Source organism: Triticum dicoccoides, chromosome 3A, assembly GCF_002162155.2.
Source record: "Triticum dicoccoides isolate Atlit2015 ecotype Zavitan chromosome 3A, WEW_v2.0, whole genome shotgun sequence".
NCBI lineage: Eukaryota > Viridiplantae > Streptophyta > Magnoliopsida > Poales > Poaceae > Triticum > Triticum dicoccoides.
In genome coordinates this window covers 754,898,020-754,923,512 of record NC_041384.1, presented here as the reverse complement: position 1 = coordinate 754,923,512, position 25,493 = coordinate 754,898,020, and the positions used below count along the sequence as shown (strand labels likewise).

General features: G+C 45.9%; 3 protein-coding genes across 3 annotated transcripts; 1 reads left to right on the top strand and 2 right to left on the bottom strand.

Annotated features, from left to right (window-relative positions):
- The first annotated feature begins 13,520 nt into the window (after positions 1–13,520).
- On the top strand, positions 13,521–15,743 carry LOC119270738 (transcription initiation factor IIA subunit 2-like). Its single transcript, XM_037552791.1, has 4 exons — positions 13,521–13,696; positions 13,900–14,053; positions 14,203–14,253; positions 15,315–15,743. The coding sequence occupies exons 2-4, from the start codon at positions 13,922–13,924 to the stop codon at positions 15,489–15,491; spliced, it is 360 nt and encodes a 119-aa protein (XP_037408688.1). The 5' UTR covers positions 13,521–13,696; positions 13,900–13,921; the 3' UTR covers positions 15,492–15,743.
- Positions 15,744–15,940: 197 nt separating this feature from the next.
- LOC119270737 (DEAD-box ATP-dependent RNA helicase 58, chloroplastic-like) lies at positions 15,941–19,009 on the bottom strand. The gene is made up of 10 exons (XM_037552790.1): positions 18,733–19,009; positions 18,546–18,639; positions 18,328–18,441; positions 18,124–18,219; positions 17,834–17,938; positions 17,549–17,707; positions 17,323–17,391; positions 16,946–17,035; positions 16,416–16,556; positions 15,941–16,323 (listed from the first exon to the last, which is right to left on the bottom strand). Exons 1-10 carry the CDS (start codon positions 18,924–18,926, stop codon positions 16,039–16,041), a joined length of 1,347 nt encoding a protein of 448 aa, XP_037408687.1. The 5' UTR covers positions 18,927–19,009; the 3' UTR covers positions 15,941–16,038.
- Positions 19,010–19,916: 907 nt separating this feature from the next.
- On the bottom strand, positions 19,917–25,487 carry LOC119270736 (pentatricopeptide repeat-containing protein At3g48250, chloroplastic-like). Its single transcript, XM_037552789.1, has 2 exons — positions 23,883–25,487; positions 19,917–20,274 (listed from the first exon to the last, which is right to left on the bottom strand). The coding sequence occupies exon 1, from the start codon at positions 25,431–25,433 to the stop codon at positions 23,904–23,906; it is 1,530 nt and encodes a 509-aa protein (XP_037408686.1). The 5' UTR covers positions 25,434–25,487; the 3' UTR covers positions 19,917–20,274; positions 23,883–23,903.
- Between the last annotated feature and the right edge of the window lie 6 nt (positions 25,488–25,493).

Here is a 25,493-nt window from a genome sequence, read left to right as displayed (position 1 = left end):
GCAAGGGAAAGAAGAAGGGCCCTCAGCCGTCCGCCCCGGCTAAGCAGCAAAAGCCGAGCAAGGGGGGCAGAGGCCTCAGGACTGCTTTCGGTGTGGCTCGGTGGAGCATTTCTCCCGCCAGTGGCACGCACCACAGGAGGTCGTTGATGCATATAAGGCTCGGAAGGCGCGTGAGACGCACCTCGCCTTGGTTTAGGAGGGAGCACCACCGGCGCCCATGGCGGCACCCGTGATGATCTCTACGCCCCCTGCTACGCCCATCGCAGCGACCCCCGTGGTGCCCATCGCGGTGGCTTTGGCGGTCTCTAGTGACACCAATGTTGCCATGGAGGTTGACCACGTGGTCGCCTCGGCGGTGCCGCAACTAGATGTTGATGTTGCCTCCAAGATGATTTCTAAGGAGGATCAGCTCACTAGTATGGAGATTGCGGCTGAGGTCAATGGCTTCTTCACCGAGTCTACTTAGCATACCTCTTTGGTTATCATGATTCTGTGATTTGATATAAATTCAAATAAATTCGATTTGGTTGTAAGCTCTATGAGAGCATAAACTTATTCTTTACTTTGGCGATTGGATGACATTTATTCATTTATTCCATTATTTATAAATGATAGTATGTTATGTTCTGGAATGTGTGCATTTATTATTAATGTAGCATCTTCCTCTTTACATTAATTATATGTCATATTTTAGAACGTGTGTGGCGCCCGAATGGAGGAAACGTGCCTTGCCGATAGCGCAACAACACATACCATTTTACGAGAAACTAAGTACTTTGAGTCTATTAAAAAATCTCCGGGAAGTATTATGACAATCGCCGGCTGCGGTTCGCACATAGTTGGCTCCAGACGAGCCACTATTATACTTCCTATGGGAAAATTTTGATCATTAATGATGCGTTGTTGTGCCCGGAGTCAACTCATACTCTTTTGAGCTTTAGAGACATCCGCGCCAATGGTTTTCATGCTGGGAACGATGATGAGAACGGCAAGGAGTGCCTACTTATCACAAAGCGGGATGCAAATGGTAAACATGTTATCGAAGGGCTTTCTTCGTTCGACACAGGGCTATACTACACTAATATAGTAGCATCGCCTGTGTACACTACCCTCAAGACCGTTTTTAGAAGCTCTGAACTCTTCTGCCTCTGGCACGATAGGTTAGGCCACCCCGGACTTAGGATGATGAGAAATATAATAAACAACTCGCATGGTCATAATGTTAACGTGAAGAACTTCCCGAATCCCAATGATTTCGTGTGCTCCGCATGCGCTAAGGGGAAGTTAGTCATTAGGCCATCGCCCCTCAAGGTGAGGGATGAAATCGCCGCGTTCTTGGAGCGTATCCAAGGGGACATATGCGGTCCAATTCAGCCCCTCACGGGGCCGTTTCGGTACTTCATGGTGCTCATTGATGCTTCCTCTAAATGGTCCAATGTTTGCCTGCTGTCAACACGGAACCATGCCTTTGCAAAGTTGATCTCTCAGATCATACAAATGAGGAATAATTTCCCTGATTATCGTACAAAGTCTATTCGAATGGACAATGCCGGAGAATTTACTTCAAAGGCGTTCGATAATTATTGCATGGCAATGGGAATCAAAGTTGAGCACTTGGTACCGCATGTTCATACACAAAATGGACTTGCCGAGGCATTGATTAAAAGAATTAAATTCATTGCCCGACCGCTCCTTCGGGGTTGTAATTTACCAACTACATGTTGGGGCCACGCAGTGTTACACGCGGCCAATCTCATCAACTTTAGACCGTCGGCCTACAACATCCACTCTCCTGTTCAGCTTGCGCAAGGGTCGGCACCAAAAATTTCCCACCTTCGTAGGTTCGGTTGCCAGGTATATGTGCCAATACCACCACCTCAACGATCGGCGATGGGCCCGCTCCGTAAGTCGAGGATATATGTTGGTTATGAGACTGTGTCCATAATCAGGTATCTGGACCCCGTGACAGGTGACTGTCACACGACTTGTTTTGCTGATTGCATTTTTGACGAGGATCTTTTCCCGACTTTAGGGGAGAGAATCAACCCCTTGATGCTAAAAGTCGAGAAATCACATGGCAAGCCATGGGAATCCATTCTCATGACCCGCGCACTGCTGAGACTGAGAGAGAAGTCCAAAAGATAATTGATTTGCACTCATTAGCAAATCAACTGCCTGACCACTTTAGTGACTTAAAGACTGTGACAAAATCGCATGTGCACGCGCGCAATGCACCGGAAAGGGTTGAAATACCGAAGAAAAATGATGGTATACCCGCTCCCATCCAAAGGCCTAAAAGGACGAGAGATCCGGCTTCTCAAATCCCAAGTACTCGGGGACGCCCGACAAAAAAGGATAAGAGAGATTTATTACAGCATGTCGCCAAAGTACCCCAAATTGAAACGGGGAGCCAGTCGAGACCTGGCACAAGTACGAAAAATTCAGTGCATGAAATTCCGGACTTAAACTTTCCCATAGGGGAAACACCCAGCGGAGATGTGAGTGCACACATCGGCGCGGGAAATCTAAAGGACCTTGCTCCCATAATGGGAAATTTGGTAGAGCAAGTGTTAGCGCCGGATGCGCTCCATGACGAAATGGCCATAAATTATATTTACACGGGGGAGTCCATGAACCGAGGAATGGTGATTGTTGACATTAACTTTGCTACGAAAATTGCCTCAATCATAGATCTTGACCCTGAGCCTAACACGCTCGCTGATTGCAAGAAAAGGTCGGATTGGAAAGATTGGCAGCAGGCAATTACTGCCGAATTATTATCTCTCAACAAAAGGAAGGTGTTCGGACCAGTTTGTCGAACTCCTCCCCACATTCGCGTCGTTGGCCATAGGTGGGTTTTCGTTCAAAAGAGAGATGAAAATAATAAGGTAGTACGGTACAAAGCAAGGCTCGTCGCTCAAGGGTTCACTCAACGACCAGGTGTCGATTTTGAGGAGACTTATTCCCCGGTCATGGATGGAGTTACCTTTAGATACTTGATCTCGATGGTAGTAAACATGGACTTGAAGATGAAACTAATGGATGTTGTCACTGCTTACCTGTATGGTAACTTGGATTCGAACATATACATGAAGGTTCCAGAAGGTATCCTTGTTCCAAACCATGATAGAGAAAACATGGGTCTATACAGTGTTCAACTTCAAAAGGCACTGTACGGACTCAGACAGTCTGATAGAATGTGGTACAATCGCTTAAGTGATTTCCTTTGTGAGTCCGTACAGTGTATAAAGATTGCCCATGGGTTTTTATACGGCGATCCCAAGATGGATTTTGTATAATCTCGGTGTACGTGGACGATTTAAGCATAATCGGTACGCCTGAGGATATTGAGGAAGCAAGTTCCTACCTGATGTCAGAATTCGAGATGAAGGATTTGGGTAAAACCAAGTTCTGTCTAGGTCTGCAACTTGAACATTCCCCTGATGGGATTCTAGTGCACCAGTCGGCCTACACCCAGAAGGTGTTGGAGAGATTTGGATTTGATAAGGCGTATCTTTCTAAGACCCCGATGGTCGGAAGATATTTACAGCCAGACAAGGACCTGTTCAGGCCAAAGGAAGACGGGGAGGAAACTCTGGGACCAGAGGTTCCTTACCTTAGTGCAGTTGGAGCACTCATGTACCTCGAAAATTGTACACGACCAGACATTGTGTGCGTCGTCAGTTTGCTTGCTCGGTACAGTTCTGAACCTACCAAGAGGCATTGGAAAGGTGTCAAGGACTGTTGGGGAACGTAGCAGAAATTCAAAATTTTCTACGCATCACCAAGATCAATCTATGGAGTAATCTAGCAACGAGGGGAAGGAGAGTGCATCTACATACCCTTGTAGATCGCTAAGCAGAAGCGTTCAAGTGAACGGGGTTAATGGAGTCGTACTCGTCATGATCCAAATCACCGATGATCCTAGTGCTGAACGGACGGCACCTCCGTGTTCAACACACGTACAGCCCGGTGATGGCTCCTACACCTTGATCAAGCAAGGGGAGAAGGAGAGGTTGGGGAAGACTCCATCCAGTAGCAGCACGACGGCGTGGTGGTGGTGGAGGAGCGCGGGACTCCAGCAGGGCTTCGCCAAGCACTACGAGAGACGAGGAGGGAGAGGGGTAGGGCTGCGCCAACAGGGAGAGAATTCGTGTCTATGGCAGCCCAAAACCTCAAGTATATATAGGGGGAGGGGAGGGGTGGCGGCCAGCCCTAGATCCCATCTAGGGGGGCGGCCAAGGGGGAAGAGAGGGGGCGCACCACTAGGTGGGCCTTAGGCCCATCTGAGCCTAGGGTTTGCCCCCTTCCACTCTCCCTTGCGCCTTGGGCCTTGGTGGGGGGCGCACCAGCCCACCTGGGGCTGGTCCCCTCCCACACTTGGCCCATGCAGCCCTCCGGGGCTGGTGGCCCCACTTGGTGGACCACCGGGACCCTCCCGGTGGTCCCGGTACATTACCGATAAAACCCGAAACTTTTCCGGCGACCAAAACAGGACTTGCCATATATAAATCTTTACCTCCGGACCATTCCGGAACTCCTCGTGACGTCCGGGACTCCGAACAACATTCGGTAACCACGTATATCTATTCCCTATAACCCTAGCGTCATCGAACCTTAAGTGTGTAGACCCTACGGGTTCGGGAGACATGCAGACATGACCGAGATGACTCTCCGGTCAATAACCAACAGCGGGATCTGGATACCCATGTTGGCTCCCACATGTTCCACGATGATCTCATCCGATGAACCATGATGTCAAGGACTTAATCAATCCCGTATACAATTCCCTTTGTCTAGCGGTACGATACTCGCCCGAGATTCGACCGTCGGTATCCCAATACCTTGTTCAATCTCGTTACCGGCAAGTCTCTTTACTCGTTCCGTAACACATCATCCCGTGATCAACTCCTTGATCACATTGTGCACATTATGATGATGTCCTACCGAGTGGGCCCAGAGATACCTCTCCGTTTACACGGAGTGACAAATCCCAGTCTCGATTCGTGCCAACCCAACAGACACTTTCGGAGATACCTGTAGTGTACCTTTATAGCCACCCAGTTACGTTGTGACGTTTGGCACACCCAAAGCACTCCTACGGTATCCGGGAGTTGCACAATCTCATGGTCTAAGGAAATGATACTTGACATTAGAAAAGCTTTAGCATACGAACTACATGATCTTGTGCTAGGCTTAGGATTGGGTCTTGTCCATCACATCATTCTCCTAATGATGTGATCTCGTTATCAACGACATCCAATGTCCATGGTCAGGAAACCGTAACCATCTATTGATCAACGAGCTAGTCAACTAGAGGCTTACTAGGGACATGGTGTTGTCTATGTATCCACACATGTATTTGAGTTTCCTATCAATACAATTTTAGCATGGATAATAAACGATTATCATGAACAAGGAAATATAATAATAACCAATTTATTATTGCCTCTAGGGCATATTTCCAACAGTCTCCCACTTGCACTAGAGTCAATAATCCAGTTCACATCGATATGTGATTAACACTCAAGGTCACATCCCCATGTGACTAACACCCAAAGAGTTCTGGGTTTGATCATGTTATGCTTGTGAGAGAGGTTTCAGTCAACGGGTCTGCAACATTCAGATCCGTATGTACTTCGCAAATTTCTATGTCATCTTGTAGATGCAACTACTATGCTACATTTGGAGCCATTTCAAATAACTGTTCTACTTGGAGCTATTCTAAATTGTTGCTCCATTATATGTATCCGGTATCTCTACTCAGAGCTATCCGGATAGGTGTTAAGCTTGCATCGACGTAACTCTTTACGTTGAACTCTTTATCACCTCCATAACCGAGAAACATATCCTTATTCCTCTAAGGGTAATTTAGACCGCTATCTGGTGATCTACTCCTAGATTACCTTTGTACCCTCTTGCTAGATATGTGGCAAGGCACACATCAGGTGCGGTACTCAGCATGGCATACCGTATAGAGCCTATGACAAAAGCATAGGGGACGACCTTCGTCCTTCCTCTTTCTTCTGCCATGGTCGAGCTTTAAGTCTTAACTTCATACCTTACAACTCAGGCAAGAACTCCTTCTTTGACTGATCCATCTTGAACACCTTCAAGATCATGTCAAGGTATGTGCTCATTTGAAAGTACCATTAAGCGTTTTGATCTATCCTTATAGATCTTGATGCTCAATGTTCAAGTAGCTTAATCCAGGATTTCCATTGAAAAACACTTTCCCAATAACCCTATATGCTTTCCAGAAATTCTACATCATTTCTGATCAACAATATGTCAACAACATATACTCATTAGAAATTCTATAGTGCTTCCACTCACTTCTTTGGAAATACAAGTTTCTCATAAACTTTGTATACACCCAAAAACTTTGATCATCTCATCAAAGCATACATTCCAACTCCGAGATGCTTACTCCAGTCCTTAGAAGGATTGCTGGAGCTTTGCATACTTGTTAGCATCTTTCAGGATTGACAAAACCTTCCGGTTGTATCACATACAACCTTTCCTCAAGAAAATCGTCGAGGAAACAATGTTTTGACATCCTATCTGCAAGATTTCATAAATAATGCAGTAATCGCTAATATAATTGCAACAGACTCTTGGCATCGCTACGAGTGAGAAAGTCTCATCATAGTCAACTCCTTGAACTTGTCGGAAAACATCTTAACGACAAGTCGAGCTTTCTTAATGGTGATACTTACCATCATTGTCCGTCTTCCTTTTAAAATCCATATGTACCTAACAGCCTTACGACCATCAAGTAGTTCTTCCAAAGTCTACACTTTGTTTTCATATATGGATCCTCTCTCGGATTATATGGCCTCGAGCCATTTTGGAATCCAGGCCCACCATTGCTTCTCCATAGCTCGTAGGTTCATTGTTGTCTAGCAACATGACTTCCAAGACAGGATTACGTACCATTCTGAAGTAGTACGCATCCTTGTCATCCCACGAGGTTTGGTAGTGACTTGATCTGAAGTTTCATGATCACTATCATAAGCTTCCACTTCAATTGGTGTAGGTGCCGTAGGAACAACTCCCTGTGCCCTGCCACACACTAGTTGAAGAGACGGTTCAATAACCTCATCAAGTCTCCACCATCCTCCCACTCAATTCTTTCGAGAGAAACTTTTCCTCAGGAAAGGACCCGATTCTAGAAACAATCCCTTATTGCTTTTGGATCTGAGACAGGAGGTACACCCAACTGTTTTGGGTGTCCTATGAAGATGCATTTATCCGCTTTGGGTTCGAGCTTGTCAGCCTGAAACTTTTCACATAAGCGTCGCAGCCCCAAACCTTTTAACAAATGACAACTTAGGTTTCTCTAAACCATAGTTCATACGGTGTCATCTCATCGGAATTACGTGGTGCCCTATTTAAAGTGAATGTGGTTGTCTCTAATGCCTAACCCATAAACTATCGTGGTAATTCGATAAGAGACATCATGGTATGCATCATATCCAATAGGGTGCAGTTATGATGTTCGGACACACCATCATACAATGGTGTTTCAGGCTGTATTAGTTGAAACAATTTCCACAATGTCTTAATTCTGTGCCAAACTCGTAATTCAGATATTCATCTCTATGATCATATCATAGATATTTTATCCTCTTGTCACGACAATCTCTCACCTTCACCCTGAAATTACTTGAACCTTTCAATAATTCAGACTCGTGATTCATCAAGTAAATATACTCAACATCTACTCAAATCATCTGTGAAGTAAGAACATAACGATATCCACTACACGCCTCAGCACTCATTGGACTGCACACATCAAAATGTATTACTTCCAACAAGTTGCTTTCTAGTTCCATTTTACTAAAAACGAGGCTTTCAGTCATCTTGCCCATGTGGTATGATTTGCATGTCTCAAGTGATTCAAAATCAAGTGAGTCCAAACGGTCCATTTGCATGGAGTTTCTTCATGCATATACACCAATAGACATGGTTCGCATGTCTCAAACTTTTCGAAAACGAGTGAGCCAAAGATCCATCAACATGGAGCTTCTTCATGCGTTTTATACCGATATGACTTACGTGGCAGTGCCACAAGTAGGTGGTACTATCATTACTATCTTATATCTTGTGGCATGAACATGTGTATCACTACGATCGAGATTCAATAAACCATTCATTTTAGGTGCAAGACCATTGAAGGTATTATTCAAATAAACAGAGTAACCATTATTCTCCTTAAATGAATAACCGTATTGCGATAGACATAATCCAATCATGTCTATGCTCAATGCAAACACCAATCTCGATGGTAGAGGGAGCGTGCGATGCTTGATCACACCAAGCTTGGGAAAAACTTCCAACACATATCGCCAGCTCACCTTTCTAGTCTCCGTTTACTCCGCAGCCTTTTATTTCGAGTTTACTAACACTTAGCAACCGAACCGGTATCCAATACCATGGTGCTACTAGGAGTACTAGTAAAGTACACATTAACACAATGTATATCCAATATACTTCTGTCGACCTTGCCAGCCTTCTCATCTACCAAGTATCTAGGGTAATTCTGCTCCAGTGGCTGTTCCCCTTATTACAGAAGCACTTAGTCTCGGGTTTGGGTTCAACCTTGGGTTTCTTCACTAAAGCAGCAGCTAATTTGTCGTTTCATGAAGTATCCCTTCTTGCCCTTGCCCTTCTTGAAACTAGTGGTTCAACCATCAACAATTGATGCTCCTTCTTGATTTCTACTTTTGTGGTGTCAAACATCGCGAATATCTCAAGGATCATCATATATGTCCCTGATATATTATAGTTCATCACGAAGCTCTAGCAGCTTGGTGGTAATGAGTTCGGAGAAACATCACTATCTCATCTAGAAGATCAACTCCCACTCGATTCAAATGATTATTGTACTCAGACAATCTGAGCACAGGCTCAACAATTGAGCTTTTCTCCCTTAGTTTGTAGGCTAAGAAAACCGTCGGAGGTCTTATACCTCTTGACGTGGGCACGAGCCTGAAATCCCAATTTCAGCCCTCGAAACATCTCATATGTCTCGCGACGTTTCAAAACGTCTTCGGTGCCTCAACTCTAAACCGTTTAACTGAATTATCACGTAGTTATCAAAATGTGTATGTCAGATGTTCGCAACATCCACAGACAACGTTCGAGGTTCAGCACACTGAGCGGTGCATTAAGGACATAAGCCTTCTATGAAGCAATGAGGACAATCCTCAGTTTACGGACCTAGTCCGCATAATTGCTACTATCAACTTTCAACTAAATTTTCTCTAGGAACATATCTAAACAGTAGAACTAAAGCGTGAGCCACGACATAATTTGCGAAGACCTTTTGACTACGTTCAGGATAATTAAGTTCATCTTATGAACTCCCACTCAGATGGACATCCCTCTAGCCATCTAAGTGATTACATGATCCGAGTCAACTAGGTCGTGTCCGATCATCACGTGAGACGGACTGGTCAACATCGGTGAACATCTTCATGTTGATCGTATATTCTATACGACTCATGTTCGACCTTTCGGTCTTCTGTGTTCCGAGGCCATGTCTGTACATGCTAGGCTCGTCAAGTCAACCTAAGTGTTTGCATGTGTAAATCTGTCTTACACCCGTTGTATGTGAACGTTGGAATCTATCACACCCGATCATCACGTGGTGCTTCGAAACAACGAACTGTCGCAACGGTGCACAGTTAGGGGGAACACTTTCTTGAAATTATTATGAGGGATCATCTTATTTACTACCGTCGTTCTAAGTAAACAAGATGCAAAAACATGATAAACATCACATGCAATCAAATAATAGTGACATGATATGGCCAATATCATATAGCTCCTTTGATCTCCATCTTGGGGCTCCATGATCATCTTGTCACCGGCATGACACCATGATCTCCATCATCGTGTCTCCATGAAGTTGCTCGCCAACTATTACTTCTACTACTATGGCTAACACGTTTAGCAATAAAGTAAAGTAATTTACATGGTGTTTCTCAATGACACGTAGGTCATACAAAAAATAAAGACAACTCCTATGGCTCCTGCCGGTTGTCATACTCATCGACATGCAAGTCGTGATTCCTATTACAAGAACATGATCTCATACATCACATATATATCATTCATCACATCCTTTGGCCATATCACATCACAAAACACTTGCTGCAAAAACAAGTTAGACGTCCTCTAATTGTTGTTGCAAGTTTTTACGTGGCTGCTATAGGTTTCTAGCAAGAACGTTTCTTACCTACGCCAAAACCACAACGTGAATTGCCAATTTCTATTTACCCTTCATAAGGACCATGTTCATCGAATCCGATCCGACTAAAGTGGGAGAGACAGACACCCGCCAGCCACCTTATGCAACTAGTGCATGTCAGTCAGTGGAACCGGTCTCACGTAAGCGTACGTGTAAGGTTGGTCCGGGCCGCTTCATCCCACGATGCCACCGAATCAAGATAAGACTAGTAACGGCAAGATAATTGACAATATCGACGCCCACAACTACTTTGTGTTCTACTCGTGCATAGTAACTACGCATAGACCTAGCTCACGATGCCACTGTTGGGGAACGTAGCAGAAATTCAAAATTTTCTACGCATCACCAAGATCAATCTATGGAGTAATCTAGCAACAAGGGGAAGGAGAGTGCATCTACATACCCTTGTAGATCGCTAAGCAGAAGCGTTCAAGTGAACGGGGTTGATGGAGTCATACTCGTCGTGATCCAAATCACCGATGATCCTAGTGCCGAACGGACGGCACCTCCGTGTTCAACACACGTACAGCCCGGTGACATCTTCTACGCCTTGATCCAGCAAGGGGAGAAGGAGAGGTTGGGGAAGACTCCATCCAGCAGTAGCACGACGGCGTGGTGGTGGTGGAGGAGCGCGGGACTCCAGCAGGGCTTCGCCAAGCACTACGAGAGACGAGGAGGGGGAGGGGTAGGGTTGCGCCAACAGGGAGAGAATTCGTGTCTATGGCAGCCCAAAACCTCAAGTATATATAAAGGGAGGGGAGGAGCTGCGCCCCCACCTACGTTTCCACCCCTAGGGGTGGCGGCCAAGGGGGAAGAGAGGGGGGCGCACCACTAGGTGGGCCTTAGGCCCATCTGAGCCTAGGGTTTGCCCCCTTCCACTCTTCCTTGCGCCTTGGGCCTTGGTGGGGGGGCGCAACAGCCCACCTGGGGCTGGTCCCCTCCCACACTTGGCCCATGCAGCCCTCCGGGGCTGGTGGCCCCACTTGGTGGACCACCGGGACCCTTCCGGTGGTCCCGGTACATTACCGATAAAACCCGAAACTTTTCCGGCGACCAAAACAGGACTTCCCATATATAAATCTTTACCTCCGGACCATTCCGGAACTCCTCGTGACGTCCGGGACTCCGAACAACATTCGGTAACCACGTATATCTATTCCCTATAACCCTAGCGTCATCGAACCTTAAGTGTGTAGACCCTACGAGTTCGGGAGACATGCAGACATGACCGAGATGACTCTCCGGTCAATAACCAACAGCGGGATCTGGATACCCATGTTGGCTCCCACATGTTCCACAATGATCTCATCGGATGAACCACGATGTCAAGGACTTAATCAATCCCGTATACAATTCCCTTTGTCTAGCGGTACGATACTCGCCCGAGATTCGATCGTCGGTATCCCGATACCTTGTTCAATCTCGTTACCGGCAAGTCTCTTTACTCGTTCCGTAACACATCATCCCGTGATCAACTCCTTGATCACATTGTGCACATTATGATGATGTCCTACCGAGTGGGCCCAGAGATACTTCTCCGTTTACACGGAGTGACAAATCCCAGTCTCGATTCGTGCCAACCCAACAGACACTTTCGGAGATACCTGTAGTGTACCTTTATAGCCACCCAGTTACGTTGTGACGTTACGTTGTGACGTTTGGCACACCCAAAGCACTCCTACGGTATCCGGGAGTTGCACAATCTCATGGTCTAAGGAAATGATACTTGACATTAGAAAAGCTTTAGCATACGAACTACATGATCTTGTGCTAGGCTTAGGATTGGGTCTTGTCCATCACATCATTCTCCTAATGATGTGATCCCGTTATCAACGACATCCAATGTCCATGGTCAGGAAACCGTAACCATCTATTGATCAACGAGCTAGTCAACTAGAGGCTTACTAGGGACATGGTGTTGTCTATGTATCCACACATGTATCTGAGTTTCCTATCAATACAATTTTAGCATGGATAATAAACGATTATCATGAACAAGGAAATATAATAATAACCAATTTATTATTGCCTCTAGGGCATATTTCCAACAAGGACGTCTTCCGTTACCTGCAAGGGACCAAAGTTTTGGCCTGTTTTATAAAAGAAATCAAGACCTATCTATTATAGGCTATGCCGATGCTGGGTACCTATCGGACCCACATGATTGCAAATCGCAGTCTGGATATGTTTTCCTTTGTGGTGGAACTGTGTTTTCCTGGAAATCGTCCAAGCAAACACTTGTGTCGACTTCCACGAACCACTCGGAAATAATGGCACTATTCGAAGCGTCAAAAGAGTGTGTATCGCTTGGGCGGATGATCGGCCACATTCAGCAGACATGTGGGCTGAACACCGTACAAACTCCTACCATTGTCTATGAAGATAATGTTGTTTGTGTTGCACAAGTCCAGATGGGTTATGTGAAGAGTAACCTCACAAAGCATATTAGTCCCAAGTTCTTCTATGCACATGAGCTGCAACAGTTGAACGAGGTGAGAGTTTTGCATACTAAGTCATGTGACAATCTTGTTGATATGTTCACTAAATCATTACCGGCATCAACCTTAGAGAGGTGTGTGCGTGGAATCGGTATGATGAGACTTAGAGAGATGCAAGGTTCAGGGGGAGAAACTTCACAAATTCGTCGTTAAAATCTCGATCCTGATGATCGAGTACTCAACTTGATGGTTGAGTGGATTGTACTCTTTTTCCCTTGAGTGAGTTTTCTTGATGTTTCTCACACGAAGTTTTTGACGAGGCAATTCGTGCAATACAACAATGTATACTGTGCGCTCTTTCTTCATTTTTTTTTCCCACTGGGTTTTTCGGAATTCTGAGGCATGGATATACGGATAATTACCCAAGGGGGAGTGTGGGGAAACCGGGGCCACCACGAGGGTGGCGGCGGCTAGCGCACGAAGCGCTCGGGATAGCCCCTCCCGTTTCCCATCTTTACGTTAAGTTGGTATTTATCCCTTGACCCCCTACTCCCTATATAAAGCAACGAGGAGTCATCATTGTAACACCTGATCATTGATTAATAAAGCTGGTCTCCTCCATATCTCCATGTGTCATTTACTTTCACGTGTTCAACTATTTCGTCTACGACGCTCGCTCTTGCTCCGCAACCTCGGACAGGACTCGCCGGCGGAGTTGCGGAACACAATCCACCCACTGGCTTGGCTTCCAGGGGCAAAACGGGAATTAATAATGAGGAGAACCGACGCAGTAGCCAGCAAGCAAGCCAAGCAGAAGCACCCCGCCCGCCTCCTCCCGTCCTCCGTACATGAACGGAGGAGCTCCCCGATTTCGAATTTCGAATTCCTCCTCCGCTCCACTCCGCTCCCAAACCCCGACCCCGGCCTCGCCCGCCCGCCCGCCCGCCCTGCGGCTCCAGATCCGGAGCGGCGACCGGCGCACCCGCCGCCGATCGACCAGGTCAGAGCTGGCTGCATTCCGGACGGGTGGGGTTTCTGGTTACCGGCAGCCGCGGCGCGATTGGTTCGGCGGCGGCGCCCCGGGGGGCCGACGTCTAGGGTTTTCTCTTGCGGCGGGCGTGTCGTGCGTCGGTTCGATTGCAGGGGCGAGGCGGCTTGGGAATCTCGTCTGACTGATGCTTGCTGCTTACTGTTGACCGGCAGGGATCAGGGGTGAGGGGAGGGGATGGCGGAGGCCATCGAACTGTACCGGCAGTCCGCGATCGGCGTGGCCCTCATCGACACGCTGAACGAGATGGTGAGCAGCGGCGCGCTCAGCCCGGAGCTCGCCATGGCCGTCGTCATGCAGTTCGACAAGGTCACCCCCTTCCCTTCCCTTCCCTTCCCTTCCACACGCTGTCACTGCACTGCACTGGCTCCTCTCCGAAACTCATCGATCAACAGCGAGCAAGCATCTAGCTAGGTGGTGTTTTGATCCTGGTCTTGTTTTTGTTCTTGTTGTTTCAGTCCATCTGCCACGCGCTGGACAAGCATGTCGAGAGCAAGGCCGTCTTCAAGGTGCCAACCAAATTCCATACTCTCTTTCTTATATGTGCTACATATTCATCTCTCTGCTATTGTGATGCACATACATACAGGTTTGTTTGAAGGGAATAGTTAATGCAATGCATGCTGAGATACCTTGCTGCTGTTGCTACCTGTCAGTGTAACTAGTTGTTATCCTGATGATGCAGAGCTTTTATGCCTTATGTTTGATTCGGTGCCATGTTGACTTGCGTGCTTAATTGTGAAGTAAATTTCTCGGCACAGTTATTTTCCAACTCACCACAGGGCCGACATGTGTTCGTTTAGAAGCAGATTTATTCTTCCCCTGGAAAATAAACCTGAACAAATTATATATGGCAGGAGATTTGTTTCAGTTATGGCAGGAGATTTGTTTCAGTTAAACCACAATTTCGTGATCAGTTAAGGCATTCCAGGAGATTTGTTTGCTTTTGTCTGAAACATAGTATGTAACTATGTGCTCATATTAATTGCTTAGTTTATGGAAGGTTAAACTGTCTGCAACATGCAAGTGTGTGGATTAATTTCCTGTCTTGTTCCTGACTTCCATATGGACCTACTGGATGATTTCACTCTTAACTTACATACGGTAGTTTCTTGCAACCGTTTCCAAGTAGTATCTGAATTTGTTTGCTGAGTTTTGGAGAACATACTGTATTGAAACCCAGAAATAATTCTGGAAACAACACTCATTTTTGCATGGCCTGGCAAGCATCTAGGTGATGCTGTTTAATTATTTCAGAAAGCAATACTTCTACATGGCAATAGCTTCACTCAAATAGTTCTGCCTGGCTAGTATTTCCGTCAAATTCAGAATACTGTCTTCACAATATTGTAATCTGTAGCCATGTTTCCATGCATACATTGATTTCATTGACATGCATGATTTCTTGGTTTCAGAATACTGTCTTCACAATATTGTAATCTGTAATGATTTCCTGGTTTCCGTCAAATTCAGAACACTGTCTTCACAATATTGGAATCTGTATAGTCATGTTTCCATCCATACATTGATTTCATTCACATGCATGATTGTTTTCCTCTTGGCTTGACAGGGCGGCAATCTGCGCACGTACAGGTTCTGCGACAGCGAGTGGACTCTCATCCTGAGAAACACAACATTCAAGAACGAGGAGATCGAAACAGTCCTCCCCAAGGTGAAGATCGTGGCCTATGATATGAGACTGATTGAGGAGCCTGTAGAACCTATCACTTGCCAGCAATGCCAGTAGTCCAGCACCTGTAGCCATACTCTTCATGATAGACCAGGCGCCACCCCAAACTAGACAGTCATCGGTATCGCTTATGGAATGATCCCACGAGCATCTAGGCAGCTTCCATTGTGCCAGAACATAATGGTTCTGAATTTGTTATCGTTTGCATCGTTTATGTAACGATAATCTCACTCTTTCGTGCCGATAACTAACTTGTGGATGAGTGGAACTACGAATAGAATGTGACATGTGCGTGATTTTGTCTAACTATATGCTTTGCATGTTTGTGGATGAGTGGAAGGTGCTGTTGAATTTGCATCGCTTATGTAACCGACCATCTCGCTCTTTCTTGCTGATAACATAACTTGCAGATGAGTAGAACTACAAACAGAAATACAAAATGGTGCTTTTTTTGTCTAGCTATTCTTTGCCTCCATGTTTGTGGATGAGCGGAACTACGAATCGAATGCGGTTGAATTGTGACAAGTTCATTAAGATTCACGGATGTTAGCACCTCTACATACAAAATCCTCCAGTCCAGATAAAACAGGGAGGAAGAAACTATTTACAAGTTGAAAGTAAACATGCACTCCAAGGGCAGCTGTTGGGAGTGGAACTTGAGCTCGTTCTGGAACCTCTGTAGCACGAAGTGCTCCTCCTCTGTTATGAGGGTTGTCACGCTGCACTCTGACTTGGAGAATGGTTCTCTCCCGGTTCTTCCGGCACGGTGGAGGTAGTCGGTCGCCGTCTTAGGAAGGTCGAAGTTGTATATGTGGCTGGTCTGCGGAAGGTCGAACCCTCTGCTCGCTATGTCCGTCGAAACTAGCAGGAAACCTTTTCCCTTGACTTCCTGCAGCCATACGGTAAATTGATGCACGGGTCTTCAATCAACATAATCAAGATGCTGGGGGTCTAGACAAAGAACTGAATGGGAGCACTTACAGTAAAAGAGGTAGCCCGAGCGTTGAAATTCATATCTTCTTCTAGTACAAGCACCTCCAGGGTGCCTTTATACTTGGTTCTCAGGAACTCGACAACAAGTGTAGACGACGGAGGATTTCCAGCCCTTTTTGATTTCTCAGACTAAAAAGAATAGGTTGCAACGGTTATCAAACAGAGTACTGTTCTCAGATAACTACTAGTCTACCATGATTTAGTCGAGACTCATTTACTATCAGCATGAGTTCTAAGAACTTGACAACACAGCAATTATAAACTAACCCAGAATTGTCACTTATATGAATATAGAAGTTTTCCAAGTGGAACTAATTTTAAGGCATAATAATAACACTACGGTTTTGAACAGGGCACTGATCATAGAACCATGCCACTACCATAGCAGAATGATGGATCTCGCTATGATAGTTCATAAGTTAGCACCTCGGAAAACAGGTGAAGGGGTATCCCATGATACATGAGCTATTTTACAATCGACGTGGCATGGCATAAAATGAATTAATTTATACCATTACCTGTTGAGCGACAAATATAATCACCGACTTTGGTGCATCCCTCTCAAGCAAGGATAGCAAAACATGCAACCGTTCCTTCTTGCTGCAGATCTGTACATTGATTATGTTCTCGTAAGGATTGAGAATCAGAATGAGGTCAAAAAAGAACTTTCAGGAGTAAGGAGATTGGTTGTGCTTGTGCACTTAGTTGATCAGAAGATACTAGCTGTGGAGGGGAAGATCCATGGAGAATAAGAGAAGGTCTGCCATGCCATGTAAAACAACTAAATTTTCTAGTGAGTGTCTAAGCTTGTGGGAGGAAAAGTAAGAGCAAATTCAAATGTACCATGCAGGAAATAAACTTTAAGATGAAAGTGGTCATTAAAAGATATGCTCACCACATATGTGTGATGTAGGTGTGAAGGCATGGGCTGGACAGGGTTGACATGAACATGAACCACATCGCTCTGCACAAAGGTAAGACACACATGTGAAAACTAATATCTGTATCCATCTGAAGTTCAAAAGGCACAGCCATTCAGGCAGTGATGAGAATGCATATTCAAGGCACGTAGGCAAACAGTCACAATAGTCCATAACCGGTGAATGAACGCTAGAATCAACCTTAGTCCATTTATGTTGTACGCAGTCATGCACAAAGCGATTGTGCTGAGGTATGGATGCGCTAGCGAATATGGTCTGACGGCTGGAAGCTGCTGTGTAAGAATTCAGTATCTTGCGAAGGGAGTTCACTTGCTTTGATGATCCAAAAATGAAATCAACCTGACAAAACAGCAAGGTTTTTGAAATTAGCTAATCTCTTTCCAAACGAATAAGCATGGCATCATAGGAGATATGTAGACACTGCATAGGTAAACTTGGTTTGCGGCTGAAGAACAGAGTGGCCACCTCATCGATAACTAGTATTTTGATCGACCCAAGACTGAAAGCACGCTTCTCAACCATCTGGCACAAGCTTGCAACAGTTGCTACAATTATTGCAGGGGGCTCTGCCTGAAAACAGACCAATGTTGTTATCAGGGAGACAGCACAACAGATAAAAGAAATGCATAGTACATTATATAACACTACAACAGCACTCTTCATATACCAAGTAGAACAGAATTATACATGAATATGCAACTAGGCATGCATCGGCATCGACACAGAAATCCACCAAGGGATGATCGATCACTTGCCTTTACCCAGCTCTTTTGCCTCGTGAGCATCCCGCCGTCAAGCAAAGCCATGACGTTGCAAGTCTTGGCCGCGAGAAGCCTGGCAACTTTGGTGACCTTGCGGGACGTCATACATACAAACAGCAGCAGGCCAGTCAGACCTCTCGCCAGGCACATGCGAGGCTGACACAGCAGAGCAAAACATCAGCTACAAGACAACCTCACCTGGATGCCGAGCTCCCGCGTCGGCACGATGACCAGCGCCTGCACCGAGGACCGGCCGACGTCTATCGCCGAGAAGACCGCCAGGAGGTAGGCCAGCGTCTTCCCTGAACCTGTCTACATCCAACCACAGAGTTTCCAGTTGAGAATCACACTGTCATTCTGCAGTATGGGTGTCCAGAAGAAATCGACGGAGCTTGAGGGCGGCGGCGACCGCGCACCTGGGCGTGGAGGATGCAGTCCTGGCCGGCGAGGAGCACCGGCAGGGACTGCTCCTGCACCTCGGTGGGTGAGGTGTACCCGACGTCCTCGGCCCTGCAAAATACTGAACTTTCAGTGAGAAATTGATACCGAATGCAGGAAGGGGGAGGAAGAATGGGGGCTGTGGGGTGTCGGAGGGGCCGTTGCCTCTGGAGGACGTGGTCGGGGACGCGGCCGGAGCAGACCTCGCGGAGGGTGGCGCCGGCGGCGGCGCGAAGCGGGCGGGGGCGTGAGCGCGACGCGAATGGGGCGAGGCGGGTGGCGCGGGGGCCGGAGCTTAGGGTGTTGGGGAGCGGACGGGCGCGGCCGGAGAGCGTCGCCGTGGACGCCGCCGGTGCCATGGGAGCAGCCCGGAGGCTGGCCGGCGGGGATTCCGAGAGCCGGCGAGCAGCGGTGCCGGTGGCGGGGGAGGGAAGTGGATGAGGCTGAGCTTGAGAGTGGGCCGGGCCGCGGGTAGAGCTGGGCCCAGAAAGAGAAAAAAAAGGTTGTTCCATTTAACATGCGAAATTCCCCTAAAAATTAACATGCGAAACTTATATATTATTCGACCTAATTTTAAAATTATTATTATTATAGACTGTAATTTTTATGGGAAAGTAAAAAAAATGTTTAGCATGATGTAACATGTCACATGGAAAATTTGGCGAGAAATATAAGGAGGAAAGTATACTTTTCACCCCCGAATCCCCTTGAATAGATTCATACGGTCTTTTGAAGTCCAGAAGATCAAAACCATATAATTTGCAGCCCCCAAGGCTAACAAAACAGAATTTACCAATCGTTTTTGTCAAGGATCAAAATAGAAGTCAATGATTGCTTCCAAATATATATAAAAATAGCAAGATTATGTGTGCAAAATCAAGATCAAAGTAAATTTTCCTACAAAATATAAGAGTATACGGACAAATGAAAAGCATCTATGTGGGCAACAGACAGGCAAGCCGTGAGCATCTATCAACATCTTGTATCAAAATATCCAATCATAGGTCACATTCTGTATGCAAGGTGGCTGAATTTTCATGACTATGGTCACATCTTGTATCAGTATCGAATCACAGGGCACAGATTTCCATACAGATCAAATGGTTGCCAACTAATTGATCGGCCCAATGAAACAAGAACAAGTAACTTACATATAGCAAAAACTGATGGCAAAACATATACTTCCTCCGTTCTAAATTACTCGTCGCAAAAATGGATGTATCTAGAACTAAAATACATCTAGATGCATCCATACTTGCGACAAGTAATTCAGAACAGGGGGAGTATAACAAAAAGAAACGAACTGCTGAGTGCTGACATTCTAGAAGGCCTGCAAGTTCTCAACTGTAGTAAGGCATTGTAAAAATTTGACAGCCACCAAGCATTGCCGCTTTTCTAGAATATAAACTGTTACATTTCCAACTGTATAATAAAGGATATATGAAATTATCAAGGTGCCCATGTGATAAACATTCTGCGGATAATAGTGCTAGCGCATGGGATGCACGAAGCATCTTCCCAGGCAGGGAGCATATCTATCTACCTATCAACATATGACTTCTTTCTATTATTGCCAATCACTATCATGCCAAACTCCGTCAAGAAACCAGCGCCCTGGATTGATCCACGGAGCGCCACCACATCGGATATGCCTTCCAGGCAGCGTCTTCCGCATCGTTTTCATCCGATCGTGCGGCACATCCGTCTCTGCAGGCAAATGGAAGCAGTGGTTAGGTCCCTTTCATTGTGGTTGCAGGATATCATTATTATTCAGGAACATGAAATGTGGACCGAAGAAATAGAAAAAGCATCCAGTTCTTTTCGGGAAATGGAAAGATGATAGACTGAGAATCATATGCAAAGTTAAGGAGCACTGGTGGTGGCTTTTCCCCGCAGGGAAGCATCATACACGTATAATGTTAGTAATAGTTGCAGCATCTATACATACACCAGAGCATGGCTTTAAATTCATGAACACCTTTAGGAAAAGGTAATGCCTTCGAGGCAGCTCGATAGCAATTCTGATGCACACCCTTTCAGAAACAGGAAGATGATAGGTTTAGAATCATATGCAAAGGAAAGGAGCAATGGGAAAGCTTTTCGTCACAAGAAACAGCATACACGTATAATGTAGTAATAGTCACCAGAGCATGGTTCTAAATTCATGGGCACCTACCTCTACTACAAAAACAAAATTTGAAGCAGATTATTATAAATTATGATACCTTCCAGAAAAAGATAAAGAAAGGAAACGTTATTTTTGTCCCAGTTGTTTGATGGATCCTTGGGACTGAATAAATTACAAATCGCTGCAGCACGACTATCACTCAATCAGAGTTCATGTAGACAGTCACAGGGATGAAATTAACTAAAAATACAGTGAAACAGATAAACCCAGTAAAAGAGCTAGACAATATATATGCTTAGGACTTGCCTTGTTATTCATAGTTAATGAAAGGTGGAAAAATTTATAATCCAGCATATGAAAGAAGATACCACTTATCTTTACCAGCTGAAGGGGAAAAGCAAATCAACAAATCCTATTTAAAAAGAGAGAGAGAAGAAGAAGCTGCAAAAGGAACTAAAAACTTAGGTCCATGCTCAGCTAGAACCCTAGCAAGCCAAATCATGTTACAAGATAACGATGGAGTCATTCAACGCCTAACAAATTTGAATGAAGAAAGCTAACACGAAATAGTCGCTCAAAATTGTCAAAAGCGGAGAATAAGCATCCTTATTTTTTCTAGTAGTTTGATGGATCCATGGACTGAATATTATCACAAATCACTGCAGTAAAAGAGCTGGATCATATGCTTGGGACTTGCCTTGTTATTCACGGTTAACAAAAAGTGTAAAATATATAATTTCCTGAACTGGTTCATGCCAGCATACGAAAGAAGATATTACTTATCTTTATGAGAGGAAGTGGAAAAACAACTCAACTGCGTCCTATAAAAAAGAACTGCAGAAGGAACTTAACTTAGGTCCACGCTAAGCGAGAAGCCCTAGCAAGCAAAAATACTTTACAAGATAAAGATGGAGTCATTCAACGCCTAACAAATTGAATGAAGAAAGCTAACAAGAAAGAGAACACGAAAAATATCTCAAAATTGTCAGCAGTGGAGAATATGATGCCCACTTGCTGTCTAAGAATAAGCATCCTTATGGGCCTATAAAAGAGGACAAGAGCACATCACAGCAACAAACCAGTTCCTACCCTTCCAGCATTTCCTCGTACCCCCAAGCAAGGAGCCACAGAGCAATGTCGCACACTCGTATGCTCTACTTCCAAGCCCACCATCCCCATGCCAACTTTCAGGACAACCATGCCAGTGTTACGAAGAAAGAAGCAGCAGTAGGAGCGAACCATGTCCAAGCGCCCAAAAAACAAGTCAGGTTTCAGGACAACCATGCCAATCCTATCAAGAAAGATGATGTGAATACAGATGTGGATTCGGTGGCTTCAGACTTCATCAAGCGTAAGCACATGTCTTGGGCACTCCAGAAGAGCACAACTATGTATCCATCTTCTTAAGAGAACCAAGGTTCCTTAGTCATGGTATTATCTGTTCATGCTTCGTCCAGCATGAAAGTTCAAATAAGAGGTGCTGCTTGGAGGTGCCCTAGATATCCTGAGGTTATGCTACTATGGTGTTCTTATTTGTAACATGAATAAGAGTGATGTGAAATAGGCTGTACTGTTATTCACTGCTGTATGATATTCTTATATATGAAATGAAAGTGTGGTTATTACAGTGATTCTGTTCGACTCGTTTCTATTTGAATATGATGTGAGAGAATAAGCTTTCTGTGGCATATTTGGTCTTTCTATTAACCATCAATTTAGGAGGGATAAATTATGGACTCCCACGATGGCCAATTGTTTACTAATTTCCCCTATAATCCGAACATTAAAATACCAATAAAAATATCTTACTTAAAACTACAACGAAGTTCTGACTATACCAGCCTATAACACAGAAAAAGGGTACATGCTGATAAATAAATTTGACAGGCATGCCACAGTAAACAACCTCATACTAGCTGTGAGTTCCGACTAAACCAAGAGAGTCCTGACCTGCTCATCATATCAATACTGATCGTTATAGGATCATGTATCATAACTCTAAGCTCTAGATATGTGGTGCTGTAGCTCAAAAGGTTGTGATCACCACGAAAAGAATAAGGTACAGCATGAAACTTAGGTTGTATTTCAAATGGAATGGCATTTGCAAAGACACAGAAAGTACAGGGGAAAAGGAAGAGAGGAGAAAGGACAGAAAAGTACTGGAGGTGGATAAGGCACTCCAGAAGAGCACAACCATGTATCCATCTTCTTAAGAGAGCCAGAGTTCCTTAGTCATGATATTATCTGCTCATGCTTTGTCCAGTGTGAAAGTTCAAATAAGAGGTGCTGCTTGGAGGTGCCCTGGATATCCCGAGGTTGTGTTATTATGGTGTTCTTATTTGTAACATGAATAAGAGTGGTGTGAATAGGATGTATTATTATTCACCTATGTATATGAAATGAAAGTGTGGCTATTACAAAGATTCTGTTCGACTTGTTTCTATTGAAATGTGATGTGAAGGGATAAGCATTCTGTAGCTTATTAGTCTTCTATTAACCATGAATTTACGAGGGACAAATTATGGACTCCCATGGTGGTCAATTGTTTACAAACTTCCCCTATAATTCGAACATTAAGATACCAATAACAATGTTTTACCTAAAAATTCAACAAAATTCATTAGTAATTTGACCTAGCACTAAACTATAGCAGCTTATAACATACTCCCTCCGTCCGGAAATACTTGTCATCAAAATGAATAAAAGGGGATGTATCTAGATGTATTTTAGTTCTAGATACACCCCTTTTTATCCATTTTGATGACAAGTATTTTCGGACGGAGGGAGTAGAAAAAAGGGACATGCTGATAAATAAATTTGACAAGCATGCTGCAGTAAACAAAGGCTCATACTAGCTGTGAGTTCTAACTAAACCAATAGAGTCCTGACCTGCTCATCATATCAACACTGATCATTATAGGAACATAGATCATAATTCTAAGCTCTAGATATGTGTGTTGTAGCTCAAAAAGTTGTGATCAACACAAAAAGAAGGTAGAGGGTGAAACTTAGGTTGTATTTCAAATGGAACATTTGCAAAGATGCAAAAAGGAAGAGAGGAGAAACGACAGAAAAGACAACTCAACGAAATATTCGCATTACAATTATTACCATGTAACACTCATGACCAGGATCACTAAACAACAGCTAGCTAGTATGCGAAAGCAGGAGTTCACCATAATCTCACCAACAATTTATTGTGTTTCAGTCAAGCAGTAGCCTGAACTTTTTTTGGTTCAAACAGCTCGGTGACATCATGATGCCTGCGGATATGGATGGGGCATTTGTAGAGTAAATCCTGAGCTTCTGAGTACCTCCCCTCCGCGAAGAATGCCTTGAACATCTGCACATAGATAGGGGGCTGCGGATAGTTATTAGACGATCCTTTCAAGGCCTTGAGAAAGTCCCTGGCATCTTCAAGCGTCCCGTATTCAGCGATGTTTGAAGGGAAGGGGTCTGCAAAAGGTGGAAACTTGCGGGCTTTCATTGATTTAAGAAGGCCCAGTGCCTCCTCGAGTTTCTTCACCCTCAGCAACTCAGCAATGATATGCTTGTAAGTGCCTTGCCAAGGGTTCAACTTGGCATTGTCCACCATCTCAACAAACAAAGTGTAAGCCGCATCAATCTTTTCTTGTTTGCACAGACCTTTCACCATCACATCCAGCAAATCGGCGTCTGCCTCCAAGTCCTTCTCGATCATCTCTGTCAAGTACTGCAGAGCCTTGTCCACCTCCCCAGCGGCACAGTGCCCTTGGATCAACATGGTCCAGGTCTTCAAGTCCGGCGTGCAACCCTCAGCCTCCATTTCATCGAGCACCTTGCGAGCTTCATCGCACTTGGCGGCCTTGCACAGCCCAAAGACCAGCTGGCTATAAGTGATGTTGTCCGGCTGGTGGCCAGCGCCTCTCATCCTTTCCACGATCTCCGCGGCCTCGTCGAACCTGCCATTGCTTGTGAGCGCCCTGTGGATCCCGTCAAACACATTCTTTGTCTTGAACTCGTAGACGGCCTCGAACTTCCTCACCACTCGATACACCAGCTCGAGGTCAGGCTCTGGCCCCATGGCGATGCGCCGGAGGAGCAGCGGCCCGTCCTGCTGCGCGGGCTTGTAGGGGCCGTCCATCATGAGCTCGTAGAGCTCCACGGCCTCGGTCATCATGTGGCGCTTCTGGAACTGCCGGGACAGCTTCATGTAGGTATCGATGTCGATGTGCAGCTCGCCGGCCTTCATCTCCTGCACCAGATCCCAGAACTCCCGCTGCGACTCCTCCCGGCCAAGCACCCTCGCCATCGCGTTGTAGGCGATGGACCCGTGCTCGTACCCGTCCTGCCGGCCGGCCCACCGGAAGAAAGCGAGCGCCTTGGCGGGGACGTCCCTCGCCTCCCGCAGCACCCCGGCCACGGCGGCCTCCGTGAGCGGCAGCAGCTGCTCGGCGACGCCCTCCAGCTTCGTCTCGAGCTCCTCGTCCGCCCCCGGCTGGTCGGGGTCGAGTCCGCGGACGGCGTCGGCGAGGGCGGTGACGGGAGTGCCGCCGGAGGCGGCGTGGTCGGCCCGGGACTTGGCGAGGCGGGCGGAGAGGGTGGCGTAGTCGGTGGCGAGGCTGGCGCGCTTGAAGGAGGCGAGGGCGGCGAGGTAGGTGCCCTGATCGACGGAGTGGCCGGCGGCGTCCATGTCGCGGAGGAAGGGCCAGAAGTGGGCCCGCGCGGCGTCCGGGGTGGAGGCGAGCGTGCGCAGCATGAGGTTGTAGGCCGCGGGGCCGAGCGGGTGACCCGCGGCCGCCGCGCGCCGGAAGAGGGA

Bases quoted from the DNA above. Each gene is read 5' to 3' on its own strand.
- LOC119270738 (XM_037552791.1), top strand. From the start codon at position 13,922: ATGGCGGAGGCCATCGAACTGTACCGGCAGTCCGCGATCGGCGTGGCC. The intron at 14,054-14,202 runs GTCACCCCCTTC...TTGTTGTTTCAG, and splicing joins TCGTCATGCAGTTCGACAAG to TCCATCTGCCACGCGCTGGA. The intron at 14,254-15,314 runs GTGCCAACCAAA...TTGGCTTGACAG, and splicing joins AGAGCAAGGCCGTCTTCAAG to GGCGGCAATCTGCGCACGTA.
- LOC119270737 (XM_037552790.1), bottom strand. From the start codon at position 18,926: ATGGCACCGGCGGCGTCCACGGCGACGCTCTCCGGCCGCGCCCGTCCG. The intron at 17,036-17,322 runs GTGAGCATATCT...ATCAATGTACAG, and splicing joins ACCTACATCACACATATGTG to ATCTGCAGCAAGAAGGAACG. The intron at 16,324-16,415 runs GTAAGTGCTCCC...GTATGGCTGCAG, and splicing joins CTCGGGCTACCTCTTTTACT to GAAGTCAAGGGAAAAGGTTT.
- LOC119270736 (XM_037552789.1), bottom strand. From the start codon at position 25,433: ATGCTGCGCACGCTCGCCTCCACCCCGGACGCCGCGCGGGCCCACTTC.